This window comes from Emiliania huxleyi (assembly GCF_000372725.1).
Source record: "Emiliania huxleyi CCMP1516 unplaced genomic scaffold EMIHUscaffold_7308, whole genome shotgun sequence".
Classification (NCBI taxonomy): domain Eukaryota; phylum Haptophyta; order Isochrysidales; family Noelaerhabdaceae; genus Emiliania; species Emiliania huxleyi.
The window spans coordinates 1-1126 of NW_005196519.1; the positions used below are offsets into that span (position 1 = coordinate 1).

The 1126-nt window shown below is 61.6% G+C and overlaps 1 protein-coding gene across 1 annotated transcript; it reads right to left on the reverse strand.

Annotated features, from left to right (window-relative positions):
* Positions 1–16: 16 nt before the first annotated feature.
* On the reverse strand, positions 17–475 carry EMIHUDRAFT_258217 (hypothetical protein; the record flags this gene model as incomplete). Its single annotated transcript, XM_005760878.1, has 1 exon — positions 17–475. A coding segment is annotated over one exon (459 nt), but the record flags the coding sequence as incomplete, so codon positions are not given.
* Between the last annotated feature and the right edge of the window lie 651 nt (positions 476–1126).

The following is a 1126-nucleotide window of genomic DNA, read 5'->3' on the forward strand; positions in this document are numbered from 1 at the left end:
TGTACACGCAGTGAACGCCCAAAGTGCTGACGTCGCGGATGTTGGCCGTGTCGTCGTCGAAGAAGCACATGCGCGAGTAGGGTATCCCCGTCTTCTGCTGCAGCGCGGCAAAGTGCTGACGCTTGCTCCCCTTGTAGATCTCGCAGAGCTCCTCCCCGACAACGTCCATCATGCTCACGCCCTCCGCCACCATGAATTTGTTGAGGCACTCGCGCGCCCACGCCGGCTCATCCGAGCGGCTCGCCACGCCGACCAGCAGCGGCTCGCCGGCCTGCATGCGTGAATGGCACGCGGCCCAGCAGGCGGCGACGTCACCGAGCAGGCGGCAGCGCGTGCCCGAGGTGTCTGTCAGCACGTTGTTGGGCGCTGCCGTGACCTGCTTGAACGGAGCGCCTCCACCCCAGAGCTGGTACATCTCGGGCATCCAGCAGCACGCGTCGAGGTCAAAAACGATGAGTGACTTTTGCGTCGGCATGGAAGCGCGGGCGAGGGCCGACGTCACGAAAGGGTGGAGGGAGAGAATAATGCGCGCGCTGCACGTGATAGCCGCGGGGCGCCGAAGGGCTGGACCGCCAAGGCACCCTAGGGCGGGTCCCCAGGGTTCCGGCTCTACCCAGATAGGGGGTCTGTGGGCCACGGTTGGTGTCCAGTCCGAGCCTGGCTGTTCTTCCCCTTCCTAACTAACAAAACCACGGTGACACCCTATGCAATAGGTAGGTAGGTCCGGTTTTGACCGCCCCAGAGGGCCCTACCTACAACAGGTAGGTACCCCCTATTTTCGTCTTTTTTCGCTTCGCTGCGCGGCCTGGGGATAGGTAGGTAGGTAGGGCGTTTTGGCGCGAGTCATGGTGGAACAGACCCCCTATCTGGGTAGGAGCCGCCGGAACCCAGCACTCGGGAGTCGGGTTGACTCGGCCAGATAAAAACCTCGAGAGGCGTGGCCGTGGGAGTACCTCGCCAGTGCAGCGAGAGGGGCGAAAACAGACAGAAAAAAACATGTTGCATGTGCATGTGCATGTGCATGTGTTTGTTTGTTGTTGTGCATGTTGCATGTGTGGGGGGGGGGGGGGGGCACTCACACGACAAAAAACACACACTCTCTGTCTCTGTCTCTCTCTCTCACGCC